Below are 25505 nucleotides of genomic sequence, written 5' to 3'. Positions count from 1 at the left end.
CTCCCAAGACCGGGCGGTTTTCAGCTAATCACAGCTGGAGTTTTGAATGCTGTTACACACATTTATCTTTAGGGGTACTGCTGGTCTAATTCACATTTTGCTTTTGGCGGTGTTGGCTGATCGTAAACAAAGACAGGCCGTCTCATTATCCCGTGGTTTTCTCTGTGAGGCTGCCATGTCGTCGGCGTCCTAAACTGCACCTGGACGTTTGGTAAGAATTACCTCTGGCATCCACCAGTAGACTTTGGCTTTTGGTTGGCACGGCTTGGAAATGGGACGTGGACTGAATACCAAAACCTGAAACCCAGACGGCTCCTACATCTTGCCGTGACCCAAATAAACTTATCCTGATGCAGACCTGATCAGTATGACAGTATATACTGTATGACCATAGAAAAATATTTCAATGCACATCAGATCTAGTTTGTTTTCTTTACCAAAGTGTTACATAATGTGAAGCTGTTTTTGCACTAATGCCAGACTTCATTTATTATGAATAGTCTTATCTTTTGTTTTGCATCCATCAAATACCAAATAAGATAAAATAGGTTTTACATTTCGCTTGAAAAATAAACTTAGTTTGCTTAATTATCCACATATAGGCATGGGTATTTAATATTAAAACCATTTTACCAGCCAAAAATGGCTGTATTGTGATATCACACCATTACCATGAAGTAAAATTACTCATAACATAATTGCTGTGAGGATTTTTTGTCATACCAGCCACATCTATTCTGAACTGTTTTTAACTTTGTATTTTTTTTTTTTAAATAAATCATAACTTACCTGTGTTTGGGGCTTCCCTGATGTCCCAGCTTTCTTGTCTGGAGAGCCGTTCCGCTTATCTGCACTCTTCTTCTTCTCTGGGGTCTGGAAAAATGGACAGAGAGAAAGAAAAAAGAGAGAGATGTTGCAATCCCAGGTTAAAATGTGCAGAGAAAATATTTAACACGTGTCAAAGACAGAACCGCTCAAGTCACCTGTCATGCTCAGTGTTAGAATCATAACAGCGGATAATGTTTGTGAATTGAGTGATTGTGACGGCTTTGCTCTTCAGTGATGTAACACAATACGCTTCTCAGATGCTTATTTCAGTCAGCTGTCAGAGAGCCGTGATGAAAGAGAGCAGTAATTTGTAGAAAGCGCAGCCTGTCTAGTCACGGCCTAATGGGACCACAGGACACTGTCATTGCTCTAAAACTCTATACCCCAGAGAGAAAAACAGACAGCGGAAGAAAGACAAGTAAAAAAGGTTGAAAAAAAGAAATATGGATGGGGAGTAAGAAATACTGTACACTTTCTATGAATCTATACACACACACAATATGTGACCCTGGACCACAAAACCAGTCTTAAGTGTCAATTTTTCGAAATTGAGATTTCCACTTTCCACAGCTTTCCACTGGTGTATGGCTTGTTAGGATTGGACAATATTTGGCCGAGATACAACTATTTGAAAATCTGGAATCTGAGGGTGAAAAGAAATCTAAATATTGAGAAAATCGCCTTTAAAGTTGTCCAAATGAAGTTCTTAGCAATGCATATTACCAATCAAAAATTAAGTTTTGATATATTTACAGTAGGAAATTTACAAAATATTTTCATGGAACATGGTCTTTACTTAATGTCCTAATCATTTTGACCCATACAATGTATTTTTGGCTATTGCTACAAATATACCCCAGCGACTTAAGACTTTGAGATTAAGATCTTAAGATTTTGTGGTCCAGGGTCACATATTAGGCTTTATAAACAACACTGATAATGTAAATCACCATCTTATAACTAATTATATGGTTGCTATTTTTCTCAGGAGCAAAGTTATAATATGTAATTTGAATGTATGAAAGCGTACATTAATAATCATAAACAGACTTCATAAAAAGTGTTTCCAGCTAAATTAACAGTGAATGTATCAAGTTAAAGACCTGATGGTTCAAAGATAGAGACGTCTCGAGATGGCTAAAGAAAGAGAGAGTGAGAGATTGAAACGCTGTGAGAAGAGAAGAAAGCATTCAGGATGGGGGGATGAGAGAGCATGTGGAGCGTGTGACAGAAGTGCTCGTCTGTCGTCCCTCCTCAGGGCAGGAATCAGTCCTCACAGAGCAGGTATGTACCCGCTTTGATCTCCAAACACACATACAAACACACACTGTCACGCACTCTCAAACATTTTAATACACGTACACACAACAGGGTTATTAGGTTTTATTGTGGATGTCAATTTCAGTTTACTTCCACTGAGTTGTAATGGTGCATAAATAGTTGAGTTTTTGATTTTAACTACATTAATTTACATACATACATTTTAGATCAAAGGTCTTCAACCCTGCTCCTGGGGACCCACTGTCCTGCAAAGTTTAGCTCCAACCCTAATCAAACACAACTGAAGCAGCTAATCAAGCTCTTCAGGATTGCTTGAAAATACACATACAGGTGTGCTGAAGCAGTTTGGAAATAAACATTGCAGGATAGTGGGTTCAAGACCTCTGTTTTAGTCTATAAATAGACTACCCATCAAAAGTTTGGAGTCTTTAAGATTTTTTTTTTTCTTGAAGAATCTCATATGCTCACCAAAGCTCCATTTATTCAATCAAAAATACAGTAAAGATAGTAATATTACTGCAATTTAAAATAACTATTTTCTATTTTAATTTGATTTTAAAACGTAATTTATTCGTGTGATGCAAAGCTGAATTTTCAGCATCATTACTCCAATCTTCAGTGTCACATGATCCTTCAGATATTATTCTAATATGCTGATTTACTGCTCAAGAAACATTTCTTAGTATCATCAATGTTAAAAACAGCTGTAAGTTAAGAAGTTAAAAAGCAGACAGTTAAAAAAAAAAAGTATTTGATCATTTATTTTAAAAAGAAATGTTTTTGTAACATTAGAAATGTCTTTACTGTCACTTTTGATTAATTTAAAACATCCTTGCTGAATTAAAGTATTAATTTCTTATTCACATTCATTTTTTGACCCCAAACAAGCAAGTGATGTGTAGAGAGGTGAAGTCAGGCTGTCTGTGAATCTTACCAGTGTACATGTGATCATTACGATCCAGACAGAGAGAAAGTGTCTATGAATACAGACGGATAAAGAAAGGATGCAAACAAGACATGACAAAGATGAGAAGTCACTGAGGTGACATGAGGGTAGAAGAATATGTGTTATACGAAGAGACAGACAGAAAGTAATGTGCTCTTAACGTTGATGGGATAGTAACAGGTGGTGATGAATATGTGATGCAAAATCCTCTGTCTCAGGCAGAGACTGGCACCTGCTGGTCACTTGGCTTCATTCAGGACAACAGTGCTAACGTGCAGCAATGTAACATAAAACCGTTCAAAAGTTTGGGCTCAGCAGGATTTTTCCTGAGTAAATTCATACTTTTATTTAGCAAGGATGCATTATATTGATCCAAAGTGACAGTAAAGACTTTTAGAATGTTTCAAAAGGTTTCAGTAAATGTGTTATAATAATATGAAATGCTTCTTGAGATTTCTGAAGGATCATGTGACACTGAAAACTGAAGTAATGATGCTGAAAATTCAGTTTTGCACCAGGAATAAATTACATTTTAAAATATATTAAAACAGAAAAAACAGTATATAATATAATAATAATAATTTCACAATATTACTGCTTTACTGTATTTTTTATTAAATAAATGCTGCTTTGGTGAGCATATGAAACTCCTTTCCAAAACATTAAAAATCCCACCAACCCCAAACTTTTGAACGGCACTGTAATACACAGCATTTCCTCTTTTCTAATTGTGTACATGGAAAGACTCACTTTTTGAGGGGTTTTGATGGGGCCCTTTTCAACAGCCTTTACCTCTTTGTCGTCGTCACTAAAAAGAAAGAGAAAAATGCATTTGTCAAACAAATAAAAATATAAATGATCCTCTCCTTTCAACAGAGCACAAGTTCACACTGAACAAACATGAGTTCTCACTCGTTATCATCATCATCATCATCGTCATCATCTTCATCACTATCCTCATCTGAGTCTTCATCTGAGTCCATTTTCAACTTTTTCTGAAATGACGGAACACAATCATTGGAAACAGAACAAAGCACCTTTTTATAAATCTGAGCGTTCCGGCAGTAAAATATGAATGGAAGTGACTAGTGAGATGCTAGAGACAAGTATAATCATGCTATACTTATTAATGCATTAATTTGTCTCTTATCTTGTCATTGCTGCTATTCTATAAAAGCAATACGCCACTAAAAATAAGTATTACAGTGATTTTATCATAGGTAAATCACAACAACACCCCTTAACCCAAGTAAAAACACTGTGACAGCTTCTCATGGCTTTCTGCTTCAATAAGAATTCTGGGATCATTTCAACACACTGACAAAAGACTTCAAACAGACTCTCTGTGTATCACATCGATGACAAGCTGTTGCTTGTCTCAGACACTTATCTAGAGGATTAAGTGTGTATTGAACAATGTGTCTCTTTATTGAGATTCCACAAAAGTCAAGAGGGCAACCTCATAGTTTCTCTTTTAATGTTTCTGAACACCTAGTCAAACCCTTTTCATTTCTTATTTACAAAAGAAAGCAAGCACCACATTGTCTGTGATAAATACACTACAAAAAAAATGATCATCTTCCTTATTATTTTTATCTTTTTTTACCAGCACAAATATCAAAACATTCTTAAATCAAGACACATTTACTTGAGAAGCAAAATGATTTAAGATATTAGGTCTTGTTTTCTGAAAAATTCATCAAAATTAAGTGAGTTTATGCTTAAAATAGAAAATAATATCTGGTGTAGAAATAATATACTTCCTTAAAAGTGAAAACCAGATTATTTTTCTTACCCCACTGAAAATTTTTTTTTCTTGTTTTAAGCATGAACTCTCTTAATTTTTATACATTTTTATTTTGAAAACAAGACTTAATATCTTAAATCATTTTACTTCTCAAGTAACTGTATCTTGATTTAAGAACATATAGATATTGTACTGGAAAACATGACAATAATATCAAGTTTATTTGTTGTTGTTTTATTTGCTGCATTAAGTATACATCTCTGATTATCTTAAGGGAGTTTTATGTGTGCTGCACCAAAAAAAAACAATCATAATTTAGTAGTTTTTTAATGAATTGTGTGTAAACAGCACTGAGTGGTTTGAGGTGAGAGATTACCTGAGGCACTTTTGCATGGGTCATGCTAGACGGTCTCTTCACTGGTGATGTATTATTCTCCTCCTCTTCCTCTTCCTCATCCTCATCATCTGATTCCTTCACACCTGAGCAAACCACAGAGATCTCCAGACATCAATAACTTTGATTTAAATAAAAACAAAATCCGTCTTTCGGATGAGACGTTAAACCGAGGTCCTGACTCTCTGTGGTCATTAAAAATCCCATGGTACTTCTCGTAAAGAGTAGGGGTGTAACCCCGCAACTGGCAATTGACTCATCCAAGTGGATGCTGCACACTGGTGGTGGTTGAGGAGAGACCCCCCACATGATTGTAAATCATGATTGATATATAAATGCATCATTCATTCATTCAAAACAACGTCACATGTCCACGTTTTGTGACTAAACCAATCTGACATATATAAGTGGAAGCCTAAATGCTGCACTTATTTAATATCTGGAGAACAGAGCTGACATGTTGAAAGTGTCTGAACAGCATGTGCAAACATATGGAAGCGATTATATCAGAGAAAATGGTGTCACATGGTGCTGGTTAATTCATTTTGAGTCCGTATGGAGAGTCAAGGGCCCTTCCAGATGGCCAGATTACTCCCATGGACGTCGCAACAGGTTGAGAGGATCATTTCATCAGAGAGAAGAGAAGAGTAAACAAGAGAGAGGCAAAAGACACATCTGGGAAATGGTTTTCCTAAACTGGTCGTGTTCAGTCCTAACAAATGAGAAAAGACAAAAGGTACTCACTGACGAAATGCTGACCGCTGATGTAGACCGGCCCCCCTCCGGACTGCAGGCGAAAGGACACAGGAGGCGTGACCTCAAAACCTCCCAGACTTAGCTAGAGGTAACACGCAGACACACATATTGTTGTAATCCAAACTAAGTGAGAATGATCAAACACAACAATAGCAAAACATCTTATTCTTGGTCTACTTTTAGAACAAAAAGAAAAACTGTTTAGAACACAAAACATAGCTTATTAAACGAAAATCTTGAACTTGCCACATTTTGTTTTGTTTTTTTTTGAAAAAGTAATACTTTTATTCAGCAAGGATGCATTAAATTGATCAAAAGTGACAGTACAGAAATATATAATGTTATAAAATATTTCTATTTCAAACACATGCTATTTCAAATAAATAAATGAATGCTGTTTCACATAAATGTTCTTTCTAATAATTCCTAAAGGGATGTATCCTGGTTTACAAAAAAATATAAAGCAGCACAACTGTTTTCAACACTGATAATAATAAGAAATGTTTTTGAGCAGAAAATCAGCATATTAGAATGATTTCTGAAGGATCATGTGACACTGAAGACTGGGGTAATGATGCTGGAAACTCTACTTTGCATCACAGGAATTAATTACATTTTAAAATATATTAAAATTGAAAACAGCTATTCCAAATTGTAATAATATTTAACAATATTACCATTACTGTATTTTGGATCAAATAAACGCAGCTTTGGAAGAGCTGCACGATTCTGGATAAATTGAGAATCACAATTGTTTCGTTTTTTTTGTCTCAAATAGTGATCACGAATCTCCCACAATTCTGAACTAAACAAAATAATGTGACAAAATATTATTGCTAAAGTCGATTTAAAAGTTTTGAATTAATTTGAATTAATTATTAAAAATGTTCATCTATATGTATTTAAAATATAATATATTTAATACACCAATTTTTTATATTAAAATTATGAAAAAGTGGTCTGAATGAATGAATCAATCAGCGTTTTTGAACGAATCTCTTGAATGAATGATTCAATGACAAACACATTTTTTAACAGACTAATGCATTCGACACAAATGTTATTTTAAATTAAAGTTATTATTAAACCTTTATTTGACCCTCTAACTCTAACACTTTCTATTCTATTTTTTGCACTTATATATTGTTGCTCTTTTGTTAGTTTTGACTGCTTTTATTGTCCTCATTTGTAAGTCGCTTTGGATAAAAGCATCTGCTAAATGACTAAATGTAAATTTGAAGCACCAGTTACTTTCAAAAGGGGATTTGATCGCTACCATAGACATCAATGTTTATATCTAAACTATAAACTTTCATCCCAGTATTTCTGTGATAATATGAAACACGGTACATGTCTGCTCTCTGTGTCAGCGACAGAGCAAACACACATTTGAATGTTCTGGTATGATATTTTTCAAAGGTTTAACAGACAAGGGCAAATCATTGTCATTTAAAAATGGGATCGCATGGGTGTTTGAATCGAGATTGCGATACCTTTTTAACAATTAATCGTGCAGCTCTAAACTTTGGTAAGAATAATAGACCTCCGTCAAAACCACTAAAAACCCAAACTTTTCAAGAGTAGTATAACATTGAATGTTAAAACATATACTACTAAGTGTTTATTATCAGACAATTTTGTGCTAAAATCAGATGATAAATGATTCCCACCACAAACATCCAAACAAGATTGGTTTCTCAGAAAGAAATCACGACTGGGATCCGTCCTGATCATTCCATGCCAGTACATTAGGCCTTCAGCTAAACATCAGCACAATTGCGCAACTCGCGAAATACAAGCCACAGCCAACAATTCTGAATGAACATTCCACTGCGCCAGGCAACGGCACTTGCATCGATGGCAACCAGATGTAAACAGCTGAGGGCGCGATGGTCTGCTTAATGCTTTAAATGACAGCTATGTAACTGTTGTAATTACGTTGAATGGCGAACAATCCCTCACGTCCAAAATCATCTCAGATGATCTGTTTCAACACAAATGCTGACTGATGAGTTGATTGTCTCCCGAGCAATCGAGACAAAACCTTGTAATTAAGGTACAATTATTGCTCAAGTCAGATATCCCGGGGCGTTTTCTAATTTGGGGATTGAATAAACTGAATAAAATCCAAGATCTTACAGACAGGGTTGAAATTACACAAAAAAAGGGCTTACAGGTTTGGACAAAACAGCAGCTATGTCCTAAAATAGATGACCTCAAGTGTCACAATGAATAAGCCACCATTAAAAACTCAACCCACTGTACTAATCAAACCAGCAGTTGGTATCTATCAGAACACAAAAAGAGTTGCAAACTCTGCGTTCTGATCGCTCTGAACCATAAAACATAGATTCCTCCCAGAGCTCTTTGGAAATGCTCACATTTTCCATAGCTGATATAAAACAGAGGCGAATATGTGCTGATGTCATGGAGAGTTTGTGCCTGCTGTCCTGATGATGCAACGATGGCCCAGCCCCTTCCAAAAACAATCTGTCAATCACAACTTGACCAGCCTCGGCACAGCTGGAAATTTTTATTAGACACATTCTTCCAATACCATAAAACACCCATAACAGGCATCCCTCCACAGTAAAAATACATATTCAAGATGTTATTGAGGGCATAATAACAACTGGCTGCTAGTAATCTCTTTTTATTTTACAAATCGAATTAGAGTACACTTGTAGTATCATCCGCAATATTAATTTCTACCACACTACTTGAAAACTTTTTCTATCGCAAAAAGTGATTTGAAGTGAAAGTCTCTAAATTTGGGATACATACAGGCAAAAACATTGTGTTTCTTCCATGCACTGATCAGTTTTGCCATTTTGGTCTATTTGGCTTCTCATAATGTGATTTTTCAGACTAGTGGAAGGAAAACAAAGAAAAGTGTGTGTTGCCTTGAATACAGATTAATATCAATTATCAGTGTGTACTTACAATAGAGTTAGGGTTAGGGTTAATTGCTTGTAATTATGCATTAATGGATTGTACTGTTGTGTGAAACATACCAATACCAATTATTTAGACAAAACGTCTTTCGGAAAACATTCAGTAGAGAAAACTCCATAAAACATCTTTGGAAGTTGTGAAGATTACATGATCTAGGAACTTTGTACAGTCTGCAACTTTGTACACTGCACTATTAATAACCAAAGCCAAGTAGAGTAACTTATAAATGATATATTTATAATTAGGTAGATGGATACACGGTTTCTGTTCATGACACATAAAACTGTAAACAAAGAACACTTACAGAAGGCAGAACGGACGGCTTCAGTACAGCGAGAGTGATTTTGGTCGTTTTACCACTGTAAGTCAATCCCTCCATCTCCACGGTGTGGAATTTATCCTCCGCCTCAGCACCCAAACACACCTGAGAACACACGTGAAGAGAGGAAACTGGTTTGTTAATGTGAGTTTATGGGCAATCAAAATGATTAATCTACAACATAGCCTAGTTAGTTCATTTGCACAGTTATGATGAACACTGACAACAATATTCCTAATACAGAACTGAAAACAATGTTATAGATTAGAATGTGATTAAACCAGTATAGAATTTTACACCTAATAGAATAGAATAGAATAGAATAAAATAATCTGCTACTATTAATTCTATGAATTAAAAGACAATAGGTAAGTGGATTTAGAGTTTTAGTGAAATAGTTTATAAATAAATGTAGCGATTTACAGGAGTTAAAAAAATAATGAATAACTTACTGCACGCTCTGATTTCAGGAAACATGGAAATGATCATATAATCATGCATTTTTCCAGGAGTAAAGGATTAATTGGGGTTTAATATCATATGTGCCCCTGGACCACAAAACCAGTCTTAAGTCGCTGGGGTATTTTTTTAGCAATAACCAAAAAAACACTGTCTGGGTCAAAATTATCGATTTTTCTTTTATGCCAAAAATCATTAGGATATTAAGTAAAGATCATGTTCCATGAAGATATTTTGTAAATTTCCTACCGTAAATATATCAAAACTTAATTTTTGATTAGTAATATGCATTGCTAAGGACTTCATTTGGACAACTTTAAAGGCGATTTTCTCAGCATTTTGATTTTTTTGCACCCTCAGATTCCAGATTTTCAAATAGTTGTATCTCGGCCAAATATTTTCCTATCCTAATAGAATAGAACTATAGAGAACAAGAAAGAATATTATTTTTAAAGTGCTACAGAAAAGGGCAAATATACAGGACAAATAAAATAAAATAGATTAGGTAAGAATACAATCTTCATTCATTTTATGATTGCACCTCACAACTTCTGCATTTATCTTTAAGGTAGGACTGATTAAACTATTCCATGCAGAACTGAATATCTGTGATAGTGACTCATTTAATGACATTTCATTATTTCATCTTCCTCACCGCCTTGAGTGACAGCTGATGTTCAGCCTCATCATCATCCAACTCAACTTTGTGCTCCTTCTTATCAGCTTTCAACGAGCAACCTGTAGGAAGAAGTCAAAAATGATGTTTTAAATAATTAATGTTGTATACGTGGATGTATTTTCCCCTAAAATTTACATTTTTACAAAAAACATCCACATACTATACAACATCCTTTATAAAGGCTGTAGGCACGAGATCATAATAAACAAAGGGGGAAAAGAAATACTCCTACTCCTCTTGTCCAGAATATTTTTTTAAATAAAAAAGAAAATAACATTTGAGCTCACATCAACATTAGGCTATAAACAAAGGCAAATTCAATGCATGAGGCTAGTAGCTGCATTAGCCACAACTCTTTTATTGAACTGCAATACCGCAGCAGACGCATGTCATATGAATGCATAATACTGATTATCGCATATATATATATATATATATATGATTATGCAACATGAGATTTTTTTTCAGCTCACCAAATAAATACATCTGAGGTCGGCTGAGATCTTTAATGTTATCCTCCATTTTTGCGCCACAGACGGTCCTGTTAATCGTAGTTCCGGCGTGTGGATTGACACTTGAATGGACGAATGAGAGTGCACAGTGGGCGGGCTTTTGAACCAGTTGTCCAATAGCATTCAACCTTGGTGGTAAAGTAATGTACCCTTTGTTTGCTTTTTCTTGCTTTCAGTACCCAATTTATTCGCCAGATGACGCCATATAATAACTATTCAGTACGCTTGCCTCTGTTCATCCATCAATGCATTCTCCAAACCGCTTGTCCTCTGTAGTCTTTTTTCCCCACAAAAAATTAAATATAATATTAATATAATGAGCCGAATCCTTTATTGTGATGATTTAATACAACTTGACATCTATCCCAATAACAAAAGAAGAAGAATTAATTTTTATTATTATTAAAATCATTGTTAAAATTGAAATGCCAATAAAATTATTGTCTTCCCAATGTTTTTTTTTTTTGTTCTGCAAAATAATTGTTAGTATAAACTATATTAGCAGTATATGAATAAAGATAAATTTGTCTTTGTAATGTGTAGTAATTTTGTAGCAAGCTTGAAAAACACTAACAAACTAAATGTTAAGACCTTTATAGAATATTCTACTCAATTTTTATGAACATACATTCTAAAATTGGTCAGTTGCTATATTAGTAGCAAGTTCCATTAGATATACTTTATTAATAGTAATTTATTAATTTTTTTTACGACCGTAATACAAAATTCTACTTAATTTTTATTAACATAAATTATTTATAAGTTAATTTTTGATTTCGCATCAGAATGGCGAAGCTGAAATGACGTCACTTGGTGAGTTAAACGCGCTCCGAAGAATTGATTCGAAACATCAAAAGATTCTTAAAGTTTTCGAAGCTTCGTTTCGAACGCGTCGCGCGGCTGAGGCTCTACTCTAGGCGCCTCGTAGTTCTCTAGGCCGTGTCGCTTCTCGACTATTTATTAAACTCTTCAGAGGATTTACTTGATTTCCCATTCAAAAGAACAAAGCTTTTTGCTTTGTTCGAGGTGACAGCCATAAAAAAGGACGAAGATAATCGCTTCCACCCTTCATGCAGGCTCTCGGTGAAAACAGCCATCTTGTTCAAACAGGCGGCACTTTAACGCGAGTGACCCGTATATACATAAAGACACGCCGGTCCGATTACACACCCCAAAACACATGCATGCCTGTCGGATCTCATGGTTTTACAGAGCTCTTCTATAGTCGTTGGGCCCTGTCAACACTTTGCTTAATATTCACATAAACAATTCTTTCTCATAAATCCACTAAAGGAGGGTGCAGACTTAATAAACATCTTTAGTATGGGGTATTTACCAACAGAAAACTGGTTGTACTCTGGCAAGCTGTTTAATATTAAGAGTTTGCATAAAACAGTATAAATATGGATGTGCCATAACACGGATATATTAACCCGAGGACTTAGGGAATCTGTGCTGTTGTGGTTGACCAACATGTTTTTTTATTTTTATTGCTGATATCTAGTAGGCAGAGACAGGATACTTAAACACACTGAGATCACATGAATACTTCTTTTATGCAGTTTTTTTTTCTTTCTTTTTAACCAGCCAGATAATGCCAAATTAACAAAATGGGCCCGTTATCCTGTATCATATAGGCCTATATGAAGCCTCTAAATTATCAACAGAATAAAAACCTGTTGCACAGAATCTACTGCACGCCTTCTGTCGTCTGATTGACAGTTTATACATGTAATGTGTTTAATGTGGGTTTTTTTTCCTCAAATCTTTACTGAAATGTTATTAATATTTCAAGATAATCATTTACTGGACTGAAAAAACACCATTGGTTTACTTGATTATCCATACTTTATATTATATCTATATCTATCCGTGTGTGTGTGTGTGTGTGTGTGTGTGTGTGTGTGTGTGTGTGTGCGAGTAGCACTTAAACATTCTCACTTAAATGTTCCATTGCAAAAAATTTGACTATTCTGATCATTATTTCATATGGCAGGCTTTACAGAGTTCATAGGCCTGTCTTTCATACTTTATAGTAATGATGATTTCAGTTCTCAAATATTTTCCTAAATTCTCGCTTTCACATAAATGTTTTCGTAGACCTGTATCTCTTTCTGGAAGAGAACCATAACTGATTTTCCCAAACGCAGATGAGCAGATCAGCCATTTAGATGCGTCAGTAAATCTACAGGTATATCAGATGCGTTGTGGGTTGCTTTACTGTGGTAACGTGGGTCTTGATGGCCCGACATTTGGTAGAGATTGTTCCACAGATGCTATGAAAAAGCTTAATTATGTTACATGAAATTGTATAGTGAGTGTCCCATAGTACTCCATTCTTTTCTTGATAAAAAGAAATAGAATGCTTTTGGAGGGCTTGAGTGACTAGACACATAGATAGCCATCACTGCATCTGTTTAAAGATAAAAATAAATGTCAATACAGTCTATTTGAAGCACACCAACACTCTTAAAATTAAAGGTGCTTCACGATGCCATAGAACTTTATATTATATCTATATCTATCCGTGTGTGTGTGTGTGTGTGTGTGTGTGTGTGCGAGTAGCACTTAAACATTCTCACTTAAATGTTCCATTGCAAAAAATTTGACTATTCTGATCATTATTTCATATGGCAGGCTTTACAGAGTTCATAGGCCTGTCTTTCATACTTTATAGTAATGATGATTTCAGTTCTCAAATATTTTCCTAAATTCTCGCTTTCACATAAATGTTTTCGTAGACCTGTATCTCTTTCTGGAAGAGAACCATAACTGATTTTCCCAAACGCAGATGAGCAGATCAGCCATTTAGATGCGTCAGTAAAACTACAGGTATATCAGATGCGTTGTGGGTTGCTTTACTGTGGTAACGTGGGTCTTGATGGCCCGACATTTGGTAGAGATTGTTCCACAGATGCTATGAAAAAGCTTAATTATGTTACATGAAATTGTATAGTGAGTGTCCCATAGTACTCCATTCTTTTCTTGATAAAAAGAAATAGAATGCTTTTGGAGGGCTTGAGTGACTAGACACATAGATAGCCATCACTGCATCTGTTTAAAGATAAAAATAAATGTCAATACAGTCTATTTGAAGCACACCAACACTCTTAAAATTAAAGGTGCTTCACGATGCCATAGAAGAACCTTTTTGTCTAAATGGTTCCTTAAAGAACCTTTAACATATGAAGAACCTTTCTGTTTCACAAAAGGTTCTGTGTGGCGAAAGAAGGTTCTTCAGATTATAAAAAGGTAAGAAAGTGATGGTTCTTTGACTGAGTGGTGTCTATATATGGCATCGCTGTGAAGTACCTTTTAAGCACCTTTATTTTTAAGAGTGAAGACTTTCAATTTCAAATGAGATATTTAGATTATTGTATGCATGATGCATGGTTTTCACTCTTCTTGTATGTTCAGCCTAAAGCTTGTGTTTATGTATTTGTTTGTGTTTGTGAAAATGCAGTGCGGTTGATCTCTAATCTGAAATCGCAGACTTATTGTGAAGAAGTGGAGGCCATATAGGTCATATTGGTTTGTAGCGTCTGTGAGATAAACAGGAGCCTGTCTAGGAACATTGAGTGAGATAGGAAGTGTGATACTTTAACCTCTTGCTTCTTTCTCATCTTGTGTGGCAACATTTTATTGGCTGAGGTGGGGGCCCTCAGGTAGATAGGGCAAAAAAACAAAGGCACATCAGCAGGAGAAAGAGAGGCTCAGAGCACCTGTGGCCAAACACAATAGAGAGTTTTCGAAAACAGAGGCCGAAAGGAATTTCAGCAAAATGAGTCAAGTCACGTCGCAATGGCAGAATAGACAGGAAGATGAAAGAGACTGGAAGACTAGACAGAGGAAATGAGGGTAGGAGAGGCCTCACCGCAGCAACCGACTCACACTGACAGGATCTTAACCAGGCGAGATGGCATCAAACCAGGAGTGTGATGGCTAAAATAGACAGTTGTCAAATTGTTGTTTTGCTTATGGTATAGGCTGATGAATCTGACGACAGCTTTATAGTAGAAGAGAATACATAAACAGAGAAGTTTGATCAACGCTGTAAGAAAAGGAAAAAATCCATAGAAAAATGGTTCATGTCCTGCATGGCAGATAATTACCAGTACGTTTTCTGTTAAATTTACACAATGCAATGCGTAATTCAAAATACGGGTAAAACACCCGTAAAAAAATTAATGCGGAACATTCTTTCGTATTAAAGGGGTCATATGATGCGATTTCAAGTTTTCCTTTCTCTTTGGAGTGTTACAAGCTGATTGTGCATAGATAAGATTCCTGAAGTTGCGAAGACTAAAGTCTCAAAACCAAAGAGATATTCTTTATCAAAGTTAAGACTCTGCCACGCCCCCCTAAAACGCCTCGTTCTAACACGCCCCCACATATCTACCTCACTATGTGGAAATATTTGCATAATGCCGCCCAAATGTGCAAGGGGTCAGCTGGCCAATCAGAGCAGACTGTGCTTGTCGGAAGGAGGGACTTTGTAGAAAACGAAGCGTTTGAGAGAGGCGGGGCATAGAGGACCTACAATAATGTACAGTATTTGAAAAATAATGTGTTTTTTGAACATTAAAGCATGTCAACATATTCTGTTACACCAAATACACAAAATAATGATCTTTAAAAAAGCATCATATGACCCCTTTAAAAGTACTGGGCTGTGTTTTTATGGACTTTTTTAAAGCATGAATATACATTACTTAATATATTATACTTTATTTCAATTCCATTGAAATCTAATAGTTTAAGTACATAAATCTAACATTAAAACTTTTTTATGTTTTTGAAAGTGTACTTTATAATTATATAGCTTGTGCTTACCAATGAAAGTATAACAGTAATATTGTGAAATATTATGGCAATTTAATTTAACACTTTTCTGTTGTAATGTATTTTAAAGTGTAATTTATTTTACTTTTATTTATTTTGCATTACTCCAGTCTTCAGTTTCACAAGATCACTCTAATATGCTGATGTACTGCCTAATGATTATCATCAGTTATTGCTGGTTCTCAGTTATTAATAATGATTCTTGTTATTATCATCAATGTGGAAAAGGACTTTCAGGATTTTTTGATAAATTCAAACAGCATTTATTTGAAATAGAAATCTATTTATAAATGGCTGTACTTTGACTTTTTTATCATGTTAATGTGTATTTTCTGAATAAATAAATAAAAATTTATTTATTTGTTTACAAAACACCCAAAAACTATATGTATATTTAATAAGTTTAATCAAGATGTTATTTGTACTTCATTTGACTTTAGTTAGCAACCTGATTTGGTCAGATTCATTCAATCATATTAAATTATATTTTTCACTTAAATACAAGTAGTTCATTTGGATGTCACAACACAAAATGCATTTTTAGGTTACCTGAAAAAAAATTTTTTTTAATAAAAAATCTATTAATTAATCTATTATGTTATTTGAATGTCTTCAATTTCAGAAACAGTTTGCAAGATGTTAATATGTTTAATTCGCTTGCCTGAGAGCAAAATTGGAAAATGATTGTGCAATGAATTTTAAAACAGGCCAATCACACAAATCCAGCAGAATTATTGTGCCCGTTGAAAGATGCTTGCAACTGCTGGTTCTTTTCTGTAAGCCACAGGCTGTAGAGCGCTGTAATCAGTTTAGCTCTTTAGCATTTCCTGGGAGATGCAGTCGTGTGTAGAACAGAAAGTAAAGGCTCATTTGCTGCGAATAAAACTGCTATGATTCCACATCCCCTCCCTGTGTTACGTGGGTATCACTCTACTGTGGTAACCAATGAGGAAACTGCTGTTTTGTCTGCCATCTTGGCTCACAGAGATCCCATCAGTTGTTTACGCCCTTACGGTGTCTGGGTGGACATGGGTGATGAATGCTTTCAAAATACTTGTCAAGGACTTGTTTTTTGTATACAAACTGTACTCACAGGTTCTCACCAACAGCTTTTTACAAGTTGACAATGACTGATGATTTGGGCTAAATATAGATAGTAGTAAAATTCAAAGTGGCATGTTTTTATCAATGTTAAAATAAGCCATTTGTTGTTTGATTTCCCCGAAAAATGGTGGTGGTACTATCAAAACGTTGCTCTGTTTTAGCATCCCAATCAGCCCAATATTGGCTCAACCAATTGAATGAGTTTAAACTCGTAAAAATAAAGGTTCAAACGGGGTGTAATGTCAAAGAAGAACCTTTTTTGGTTCCTCAAAGAACCATTCAATGAATAGTTCTCAACCATTTAAAATCTAAAGAACCGTTTTCCACTATAAATGCAATGGAAAGATTTCATAGATTTAAAGGTTCTCACATGGAACTATCAATGCCAATAAAGAGCCTTTATTTGTAAGAGTGTTAGGAATAGCATTATTTCTGCTATTCTATATTCGGTAGTTGTGCAAAAATGGCACATTCCACCATTTATAGTATTCTAAATTAATTTTACACAGGATGAAACGGAAGTCTTAGAAGTCACATTATTTTTAATATAAAACACCTTTAAACGTCACGTCATGAAGAATCCATAGAGAGCGCCTCCATAATTGCTTCCAAAGTGCGTTTTAGGAAGGACTCCAGCTTGACAGAACTAATAGTTTTTAGTCCATCTCTTCATACAGGAAATGTAGAGAACATGCATCACAAACACATCTTACAAAGTCCAAAGGAAGAAAAAAAACACAAATAAAAAGAACAAGAATGAACGAGTCTGGGGTTGAGTCAGTCTCCTTGATGCCAAATGGCACGTAGACAAACAGCCGTCTTGATGGGTGAAATTCATCAGACAGCTTTGCGGTTTTGGGTTGGAAAGGACAAAGCCCCTCCCTCTCTTAGATGGGAAGCTGAAGAAAGAGGAACGAGAATGTAGCGTAAGGGACGAGCAAATGACCAGTCAGATTCAGGTGGGAATGAAAATGTGAACTTGGTGTGCTTGTGTTTGTTTTGATTCCACTTTAATTGGGCTTTTTGTTCCATGCCTAGACTTAAATATGCATGTTTCTGAAAAATGATAAACAAATACAGAAAAATACAGTTCAGTTTGTTATTGGGTTTATCTAGCGGTTTTTATCACAGACTCAAAGCTGATCCTGTCAAAAATCATCGAATTTGAATAGAATCTTTCCATATATGAGTGGAAAAGGTGTTTTTGCACAGCTAGATCTCTTCTACCATCTCACAGAAAAAAAAACATATGGCTTGGTACAGATGCTCATGAAGTGAGTCCAAGTGAGAATGTCAGAGATCCGCCTAAATTACGTTCTAATTGGCGTCCTATAAAATCCTTTCTCAATTAACTAGCACACATGAGAGTTGTGGGTCAGACCACAGATGCGACTGAGGTGACGGACGTCACCTTGTTTTCTTCTGCCCAAGGCTGTAAGTTCTGCAGGGCGTAAAGTGAGGAGTTGTGTAGGCAGAGAGGGTCTTGTTGGTGCGGCTGACTCAGGGTCTTCTGAAAGGCCTCCTGTTGGAGCTGCAGCATCAGACGGTTGGCTTGCTGTCGCTCAGCCTCCCTCTCCTCAGCGGTCTGCCTCCTGTCATCAGAGACGCATGATTGAAGTCAACATGATGTGCAGTGACAGAGACCCTTTTCAAATACAAAAGCGGATTATGTCAACTAACATGTTTATCTGGTGCAGGTCCTAGGCTGGTTTTAATTACCTTGAGAGATCTGAGCTCTCCGCATACACAAAAGACATGTCATGCCTTTGTGAAAAATAACAATGTGTGCGTGACTAAAGTCATTTTGAATGAAACGCATGAATGTTAATGTTTCTGTACATTTAATAACGCCTTGAATGTGCACATGAGGAGCCTATTGGAGCTGTCAGCGTAAAGATGTGGGTATTATTATATGATAGTACATGACAAAACAATGAATAAACGCTATTTTATTGGTCCGGGGACCTGATATGTACTTTGATATATCAAATATGATTAATCCTTCTACCAGCTGCATTAACTTAAAGGGATAGTTCACTCAAAAATGAACATTTTATCATCATTTACTCAACCTTGTGTCATTTGTCAGTGTGATTTTCATTGTATGGAGAAAAAACTGTATGAAGACAGAATTTAAATTTTTGGGTGAACTGTCCCTTTAACGTCAAATTTACCACAAGTTTGTTCAATTTGAATGAAAAAAAAAAGTTGATTTGTTATCCCCTTTTCAAGGTTAGAAGGCACAGCTAGGCAGAAAACAAATCATTTCGAAACATAAGAGTAACAACAAACAGGCAAATTAAAACATTTATGTCAGGTAACATGAATGAATTTATTTTATTTTACTTATTTTTTTGCGCCACCAAAATAATTTTTACAAATATTGTTTTCCCACATTTTTTGAGATGCTTATTAGGGTAATTTGTAATTCAAATGCAAATGTGTATTGACTTCTTTTTTTCTTGAAATAAATTAAAGAATTACCATTTACTTATAATATCCTATTTTAGTATTTTATCACATTTAAAATGATAAATGGTTCAATGATCACTAACAGCATGGAAAATGTAAACAGAAACTGTGTGCCTTTCACTCCAGGTTTGTTGTGATGTAAAATATTCGACTGTAGTCTAGAGACACTTTGAGAATGAAGGATGTATTTGCGTGTCGATCGTACGGGTAACAAGCCTGTGATCAAATGAGCCAAGTGCAATCACATTACAGTGATGCATTTAGCTGTGATGTGTGGCTAATGGACGCCAGGCGGCAGGTATGGAGACCCTCATGGCGGACAGATTTTGTCATGGAGGACGAAGTCATTAGGATGTATGATTTCATGCATTCATGACATCTGAATTCATTCTGAAATAAACGGTTTTCAGTGTTGCTATTGATATTCAGGTTTGGTTGGTATCCAGTTGTGAGGTAAGATTTACCAGAATTTCATTCCCAAGAGGCCATCTAAAAGCAAAAGTGACCGCGCTAATGAATGTTTCCCAGCAGCTTTCAGCAGATACAGATAATTGCTGAATTAAGTTGAGCCCCATAAATATTGATGAGTAGGCATACTGAAACAACCATAATACATTTTTATTTGTTAAAGGCCATGACTCAGCTTCATTATAAATGAATCACCTTCAGCCAGCTCTCGTCTGCCTATTGCAGCCTGTTGGTAAAACCAAAGGTGAGTAAGCCTGCTCTTAATTAGATTGGGCACTTATTTGCTCCAAAAGAGCCAACAGCAAAACGTTGAGTAGATTCTGGGGAAAGGATTGACATGCTCTCAATTATTCAGAAGTATTGGTTCAGTACTGCATGGACAGCAAGTTTCCACACAGCCTTTTAAGAGCTTGAACGTTTCTGCTTGGTCAAGGCAATTGGTGTCCAATGTAAAATAAACAAATAAAACGCAAACTTCTGCAAATTTACAGTAGTAGGCTATTTTTCCACTAGGCCCTAAATGCCCTTTTCACTTAAGCTCGTTTCTGACTAAATTAGCTGCTTTAGGGAATTATATATAATCAGATATTGACAACAAAAAGAATTTGAAAGCCTTGTATTCAGATGTAATCGAAATAATATAAGTTACAACAGGATTTTAAAGCTGTATCGTGAACACAACTATGAAACTACTGCAATATGGCTATTATTTTCTATTCTTGGACGAGAGGTCGTGTTTAAAAATAATCTATTTTAAATCGAACATATTTTCACTCACCTCCATTTTGTTCTTCTGTTTTGAAACCAGGTTTTGACCTGAGCGTCTGTCATCTTCAAGGCCTTGGCGAGCGTGGCTCGCTCCGCGGACGCCAGGTACTTCTGCCGGTGGAAGCGTTTCTCCAGCTCGCAGATCTGCACGCGGCTGAACGACGTGCGGGGCTTTTTCCGTTTCGGTGGAGTTCGGTTCTGGTACGGATGACCGATCCGTCGTGTCACGGAGAACGGTGAAAGAGCAGCTGAAAAAAACAGGATTTAGGCGTGAGTATAGGTTAAAAATATTTGCATTCAATAACACCGAAAAGAATAACATTCACGAAGAGCCATTGAATTTATGTAGAATGACATCATAGGCCAGTTAGTAATGTTATGAAATCTTCATTAAAATAATTGTATATTAATATAATAATTTTATATGATATAAATGCAAATCAGTTTCTGGATCAAAATGAACGTTATTGCCAAATTTTTATTTTCAATGTCTTTAATGTATTTTGGAAATCTTAATGGCATTATACCGTCTTAACAGTGGAAGTAAATTCATGGTCATTAGGGCAGAAACAAACGAACGCCAGGAGGGTCATTCCTGATATGGTGGTCTTTCTGAGCCTATTAACATACATGTGTAGGCTATATTCTGGAACATGTATTTGATTTGATAGATAAAAACAAACATCAAAATGAATAATATTGATGGCGCGATATTTCGAGGCGCACTTAGAACCTTAAATACGTTTCTAACAATACGCTAACGTTTTATGTGATTTGAATTTGTGATTAGTTTTCTTGAACTGAACATAGCGTTCGCTTAGCGCACCGTTGCTATGGTTACCTCAGTCGAACGTGAATTTTGAGCGTCTTTTTAAAGGGCGGCCATGATGTCCGTCACCTTTAACTTCAGCACATACATGGACAAATTGTATTTCAGGTTCATATCACACAAAGTTCTAGCAGCAGTGAACTCGAGCTCATTTCTCATTCAGTCCTTCTGTATTATGTATCCATTATTCCTGGTTTTACAACAGAGGTCTTGATGGTTGCATTAAGAATTCTTTGTATGTATTTATTTGAATTTCTTTCACCTTTCCTCTCCTTTCTGTTTTTTCTCCCACCTGTTCCTATAGAAGCAGCAGTGAATAACTGATGTGAACAGTTTGGCACCTTTCCTAGATGCATGTGAGCCCAATTTGACACTATAGGTCACTTTATAAAATAACATATGCATTCAAGCAACTACTATTTGCTATACATAGATCAGAAACTGTGTTTTTTAAGTATTTATGGGGACCACAAATGATTCCTAGCCATGGTGAGACCTTTTCATTAAAGGGTAACAAACTGGAACCCAGTCAAGGCCTCTAAATGGCGGTTAAGAGTCTAGCCAACATTGTTTTGGTGAGGTGTATGCTGTCCTGATGTTTTAGCGGTGTTTGTGCACCTGAATGAAACGAAAACATAAATACATCACAGGTTGCACATTGCTGTTTAAAGTGCACAGGGATGTTAATTTGCACATTTCGAACAGCATCTGAATATTGATGCTACATTAGCAGCAGGTGGCAAACTATCCTCACCATTTGGTGAATACAAATAAAGATGTACACATTCAAGAGGACCAAATGTAGTATAAGAATCAACCACTGGAAAAACACACGTGTCAGCCACTAATATGAATTTTGCCACTCACATATGCTCGTTACATCCTGAATATAAATTTCTATGTTCATATATCAGTATGTTATTAAAATATTGAAAGAGTAACTTTTTTTTATTTAGTAATAACATATGATTCGTGTGTGATATGTTCTGAAAAACTATAAATGGGAAAAAAAATTTACATTTAAAAAATAATTTTAATTTTGCCTTCCACTGCACTGTATATATATTCTGTATGGGGGAAAAAAAATCCTTTTTCATTCAAAAGCCAAAATTAATATCGAACATCTGAAGAAAATGTTAACAAGGACTGTATAGTGTAGATGCAATTCTGTGAGAGAAAAAAGAAAGCAGAGAGATTACCAAAATATATTGCTGTATACATTTATACAGACAAAAAAAAAAACTTATAAAATGAGAAAAATTAAATTAAGAAATTAGACCAGAGTAACAAAATAATTGGAGAACACTAACACTTCACTGTGCAACCTGTTTTTAATTGAGTAAACCAAGAGAGTGACCTTCGCTCAATGTGTTTTGTTATTCTTGTGGCTGAACTTGGGTCTTGCAATGGTTGGCTGGCCATGTGTGAAGACAGAGATCCAGCTTTCTGTTTGGCAGGTTGGAGTTCAGATAATACCATGTTGGAGATCTGTAAATGTCTGTTCTTGGCTACTCAACCACATTCATTCACGTTCTTGTGTAATTCAAGTTTCGTCGGTGGCTCTCAGAAGAACTTCTCAACAGTTCACACTAGTCACGCTGGGATTCCTCAAGGTCTGTCATGAGGTCAGGCTGACATTGAATCTGTTTTGGGCAACCTCAGAGATGCAACTTAATTTATCGTTATAACTGATCATAAAAAAAACAAGGTGTCATGCTTTTATTTATTTAGGCTAGATATTTTATTTTGATCACAACATTCCTAATGCTGTGAGATCATTAGTTTGTCATATTTTATTAGACGAGCAAGTAAAAAGGCTTCTGATTGGATTAAGCGCATAGACTCTTCATTCCTTTGCGTAATCAGATGTGATTGCTTTTAATTAAAGCGCTGATCTTGAGTGACAGGCGGCACGCGTCATCATCACTTAAGCACACGGGTAATGATTCTAGAACGTTTGACATCAAAATTATCAAGAGAAATTAATTTATGTATTTTAGATGATACACTCGATTTGTCTCCGTAGCAACAGTGGAATTTTTTTCGACGTGGTCACAGCTTTACTTAATCGGTGTTATTTATTTATTTTTGTCTTTTTTCTTTTCTACTAGCCTATATGTAAGGTGTGCAGATTGCAGAGCGAACTAATAACAGATTTCCCAGAAACACTCCTCCGCAGATACATATGTGGGTCAAATGGAAACAAAAACAATCCCCGTATTCAGTCTCGACAGCAGAGGGAATTCTAAATGATAAGTCTGTGTAATAAAATTTATGGTGAGCACATCAAAAAATCAAAGCTTGCCTTAGAGAATATGCGGCCTGTAATAAAATCAGTTATACGTGATATCACCTTCATGCGACAGCGCCTGCCTTCCCCATTGCGCATATTACCTTTGTAGAAATCTAATAAATATACATGTAATGGATTCAAAGCGCGATATTGAAATATAACATGGGCATTTGTCGCTATTTACGCGCAGTGAGGCAAAACAGAATGTGCCTTTAAATTTTCTCTCATGCTGGGAATTGAAATATCGAATAAAATAAAATAATTGTCAGGAAAAGCCATAAACCGTCCGCTCGAGAGCCTCGTCGTTCCTTCAGACACTGTCACCATGGCGACGCGGCCTCGTCTCAGTTTCATAATAATTTGTATTTATGGGTGGGAAAGATCATTATTGTCATTTCAGATAGAGGGGCATCCACGTGCAGTTTCATTTCCCAATTTCTCCAAGGCCAGTGATATCAGATTACGACCATCACCTGCCCCTTGTTGTGATGCAGCTGGACCCAACAGCCCCCGCCAGCAGCGGTAATACAAACAAATGTACCTACTGATGAATATACTGTTATGCGAATCAGTGCAAGCGACTGAGCCTTTTCAGAGCACGCGCGGAAACAAATGCAGACCGTTTGAATTAAGACACCAGACACGTGCGTTTTTCTCGTGTCAATGCAGATTCTGGTATATTTGAAAATGGTCGATTATAGCATTTATTGTATTTCCAGAGTTATATTTATCCCTCCTTGCACGCCGCAGTTGTCACCAGTGCTGTTAACAGGAACAGAAAAGCCGCGCGTAAAGGCCGTTGCCATCACCAGAGCACCTGTGTTTATTGACCGGAGAGCGACTGATCTGTTTATGCATTTCTGGATTTTTATAAACTTGCAAACTGCCAAGGAGTCAATTAACAAAAAAACATGTGGTATAGCCTTTCATCGCCTCCCAATCCGGCATGATATGTCCGGCCTGCAGTGCATATCGAGTCTCAGGCCTGTCCGTGCTCCTTTACGCGCCGTGACACTTGTGGTGTAATGCAGACATGCAATTCAAGCTGACGGAGAAAATAGTTGGAAAAAAGATAAACCTATTTCAGACAGTCATCGTGCCTTGTGCGTTATGACTAATAAGTGGCTCTGGTTCCTTTGGATGACGCTGGGAGAAAAGCACCAAAATAATTGCAATTTTTAAACTACTATTGTAAATTTAGTACAATTTAATGCAAATATCTTGAAAATGAAAAGACCGTCTTAGAGGTGTTTGATGCAAATGCAGTTTTTTTTTTCGTGGTTTCAAATTTTTTTTCTTTATATATAGTGTGTGTGTGTGTGTGTGTTTTATATTTTGTAATGTTTATAGACACTTAAATATATAGTATTAAACATACATATCATTTCGTTTAAAAATCTGAAATATGTCCTGCGTTACCTCGTATCCAACGCAATTCAAAGGCACGGAAGAGATAAAATATAATAAATATAATATAATAAACGAGTGGCCCAAAGTGACTATGAGTAAAATTGATAAGCATATTTACAAAAGAGCTTTTGCAGTTGACATATCATTCTCTCATTTGAATAATTAATGAGAATAGAGCGGAATTCTGAATATTTAATGCGCAGAAATCCATATTCTTCTTCATTTTCATCTCACTATGAGTGACGTCATTTGAAGAAGACGCGAACTGACCAAATAGAAAACCGAGGAGGATGTTACGACTACAGACGAGACGCAAATAATGTGATGCATACATTTTCTTATTCATTATTTGGAATTTATTTACTAAAATATGCATTAAAATTCTATATTAAATTATGTATATTAAAACGTATATATTAAAAGAGCATTGATATAATATAATT

At 35.8% G+C, this 25505-nt stretch overlaps 2 protein-coding genes across 5 annotated transcripts in view; both read right to left on the bottom strand.

The window, feature by feature from the left end:
* The window catches only part of npm1b (nucleophosmin 1b), a 28484-nt gene extending 17562 nt beyond the window's left edge, over nucleotides 1-10922 (bottom strand). For 2 of the 3 annotated variants that reach the window (XM_016474000.1, XM_016474002.1), the window contains exons 1-8: nucleotides 10838-10922; nucleotides 10341-10423; nucleotides 9212-9331; nucleotides 5941-6034; nucleotides 5179-5282; nucleotides 3968-4050; nucleotides 3806-3863; nucleotides 790-873 (exon numbers count right to left, since the gene is read on the bottom strand). In XM_016474000.1, coding sequence (XP_016329486.1) covers nucleotides 790-873; nucleotides 3806-3863; nucleotides 3968-4050; nucleotides 5179-5282; nucleotides 5941-6034; nucleotides 9212-9331; nucleotides 10341-10423; nucleotides 10838-10886 — 675 coding nt within the window. In that variant the 5' untranslated portion in view covers nucleotides 10887-10922. Of the gene's footprint in view, nucleotides 1-77; nucleotides 359-789; nucleotides 874-3805; nucleotides 3864-3967; nucleotides 4051-5178; nucleotides 5283-5940; nucleotides 6035-9211; nucleotides 9332-10340; nucleotides 10424-10837 lie in introns of those variants that run through there. The other variant, XM_016474001.1, reaches the window with a different exon arrangement.
* A 6497-nt stretch (nucleotides 10923-17419) lies between these two features.
* Nucleotides 17420-25505, bottom strand: part of LOC107678628 (T-cell leukemia homeobox protein 3-like) — a 10367-nt gene continuing 2281 nt past the window's right edge. The window contains exons 2-4 of one of the 2 annotated variants that reach the window (XM_016473974.1): nucleotides 20541-20778; nucleotides 18234-18414; nucleotides 17420-17721 (exon numbers count right to left, since the gene is read on the bottom strand). In XM_016473974.1, the coding sequence (XP_016329460.1) occupies nucleotides 17710-17721; nucleotides 18234-18414; nucleotides 20541-20778 (431 nt within the window). In that variant the 3' untranslated portion in view covers nucleotides 17420-17709. Of the gene's footprint in view, nucleotides 17722-18197; nucleotides 18415-20540; nucleotides 20779-25505 lie in introns of those variants that run through there. The other variant, XM_016473973.1, reaches the window with a different exon arrangement.

The sequence above is a fragment of the Sinocyclocheilus anshuiensis genome, unplaced genomic scaffold (genome assembly GCF_001515605.1).
Source record: "Sinocyclocheilus anshuiensis isolate Anshui unplaced genomic scaffold, SAMN03320099.WGS_v1.1 scaffold877, whole genome shotgun sequence".
Lineage (NCBI taxonomy): Eukaryota > Metazoa > Chordata > Actinopteri > Cypriniformes > Cyprinidae > Sinocyclocheilus > Sinocyclocheilus anshuiensis.
The sequence above is the reverse complement of the archived record's forward strand: the minus strand, read 5'-3'. Positions and strand labels throughout refer to the sequence as shown.